Source organism: Rhinopithecus bieti, unplaced genomic scaffold (assembly GCF_001698545.2).
Source record: "Rhinopithecus bieti isolate Rb0 unplaced genomic scaffold, ASM169854v2 scaffold_55494, whole genome shotgun sequence".
NCBI classification, from domain to species: domain Eukaryota; kingdom Metazoa; phylum Chordata; class Mammalia; order Primates; family Cercopithecidae; genus Rhinopithecus; species Rhinopithecus bieti.
Genome location: NW_016821261.1, coordinates 1 through 1,369, shown reverse-complemented (window position 1 = coordinate 1,369; position 1,369 = coordinate 1). Strand labels below are relative to the sequence as shown.

At 60.6% G+C, this 1,369-nt stretch overlaps 1 protein-coding gene across 1 annotated transcript; it reads left to right on the top strand.

The window, feature by feature from the left end:
* Positions 1-44: 44 nt before the first annotated feature.
* Positions 45-1,097, top strand: LOC108520813 (serine/threonine-protein kinase BRSK1-like; the record flags this gene model as incomplete). The annotated part of the gene is given in 5 exon segments (XM_017860357.1): positions 45-113; positions 116-185; positions 187-428; positions 831-879; positions 974-1,097. Coding segments are annotated over 5 exon segments (554 nt in total), but the record flags the coding sequence as incomplete, so codon positions are not given.
* Between the last annotated feature and the right edge of the window lie 272 nt (positions 1,098-1,369).

Sequence of the window (1,369 nt, the reverse complement as noted above, 5' to 3'; positions counted from 1 at the left end):
CTCCTAGCGCCTCCTGGGAGTTGTAGTCCGCTCGCTCATCTCAGTTTCCTCTCCTCTGCAGAGTCCGGTCTTTTCCTTTTCACCGGAGCCTGGGGCTGGAGATGAGGCCCGAGGCGGGGCTCCCCGACTTCCAAAACGCAGACGCTGCCTTCTCGGGGCCCCAGGGGTGGGGTGCCGGGGAGCAGCCCCACCCCCCAGTGCCCGCTCCACACCCCTGCCCGGCCCCCCAGGCTCCCCGCGCTCCTCTGGCGGAACCCCCTTGCACTCGCCTCTGCACACGCCCCGGGCCAGTCCCACTGGGACCCCGGGGACAACACCACCCCCCAGCCCCGGCGGTGGCGTCGGGGGAGCCGCCTGGAGGAGTCGTCTCAACTCCATCCGCAACAGCTTCCTGGGCTCCCCTCGCTTTCACCGGCGCAAGATGCAGGGTATGGGGGCATGAACTGCTGAGTCCTAATGTGTGGAGGGGGCTAGGAGCTAAAAATCTGGTCCCAGGGATGTCCCTCTGGCATGTCTAGAGAGGAAGGGACTGGGGGCCTGGATTCCCAAGTTCTAGAGAAGAGGGGGTTTGGAGCAGAAGTGCACCTGTTGGGGAGAGAGGTGGGGCCTCTAATTCCGCAGGAGGGCCTCCATTGAAGGGCACACCCCTTTGGGGCTCTGGATCACCTCCCATTGGCCCGTGGTTTGTGAGCCCCGTCCAGGAGGGATGGCTTGGCTGAGGCTGCAACTCCAGGCTCTGGAAGCCTGGGAGGGGGTGAGTGCAGGCCTGTGTGCTGGCAACTGGGAAGGTGGACAGGTGTTGATCACGTTCTCTGCCTTCCCCCTACCAGTCCCTACCGCTGAGGAGATGTCCAGCTTGACGCCAGAGTCCTCCCCGGAGTGAGTCTAACAGGGAAGGAAAGAGTGGGGATGCAGGAGATTCATGCCTTTGGCGCCTTCTTAACCCTCCTCCAAACCATCCCCTCCCACTCAGGCTGGCAAAACGTTCCTGGTTCGGGAACTTCATCTCCTTGGACAAAGAAGAACAAATATTCCTCGTGCTAAAGGACAAACCTCTCAGCAGCATCAAAGCAGACATCGTCCATGCCTTTCTGTCGGTGAGGGGCCTGGGTCCCCGTCGATCCTGACCACCGCAGAACTACAAGTCCCAGCAGGCCCTGGGGCTAACCACCTTAGCATAGGCCTGGCTTCCTCCTGGGGCTCCTGGGATTTGTAGTTTTATGGCCAGAGTTGGGTAGAAGTCAGTAGGCAGGAAAAATTTATCATGGCCAGAGGCCTGGAACTGGGGAGATAGGATCCTGAATTGCACTGTCCCCAAGGATTGTTGAGTTCCCATTCCCCTACTGCGAGCTTTGAAACTAGCGGAAGA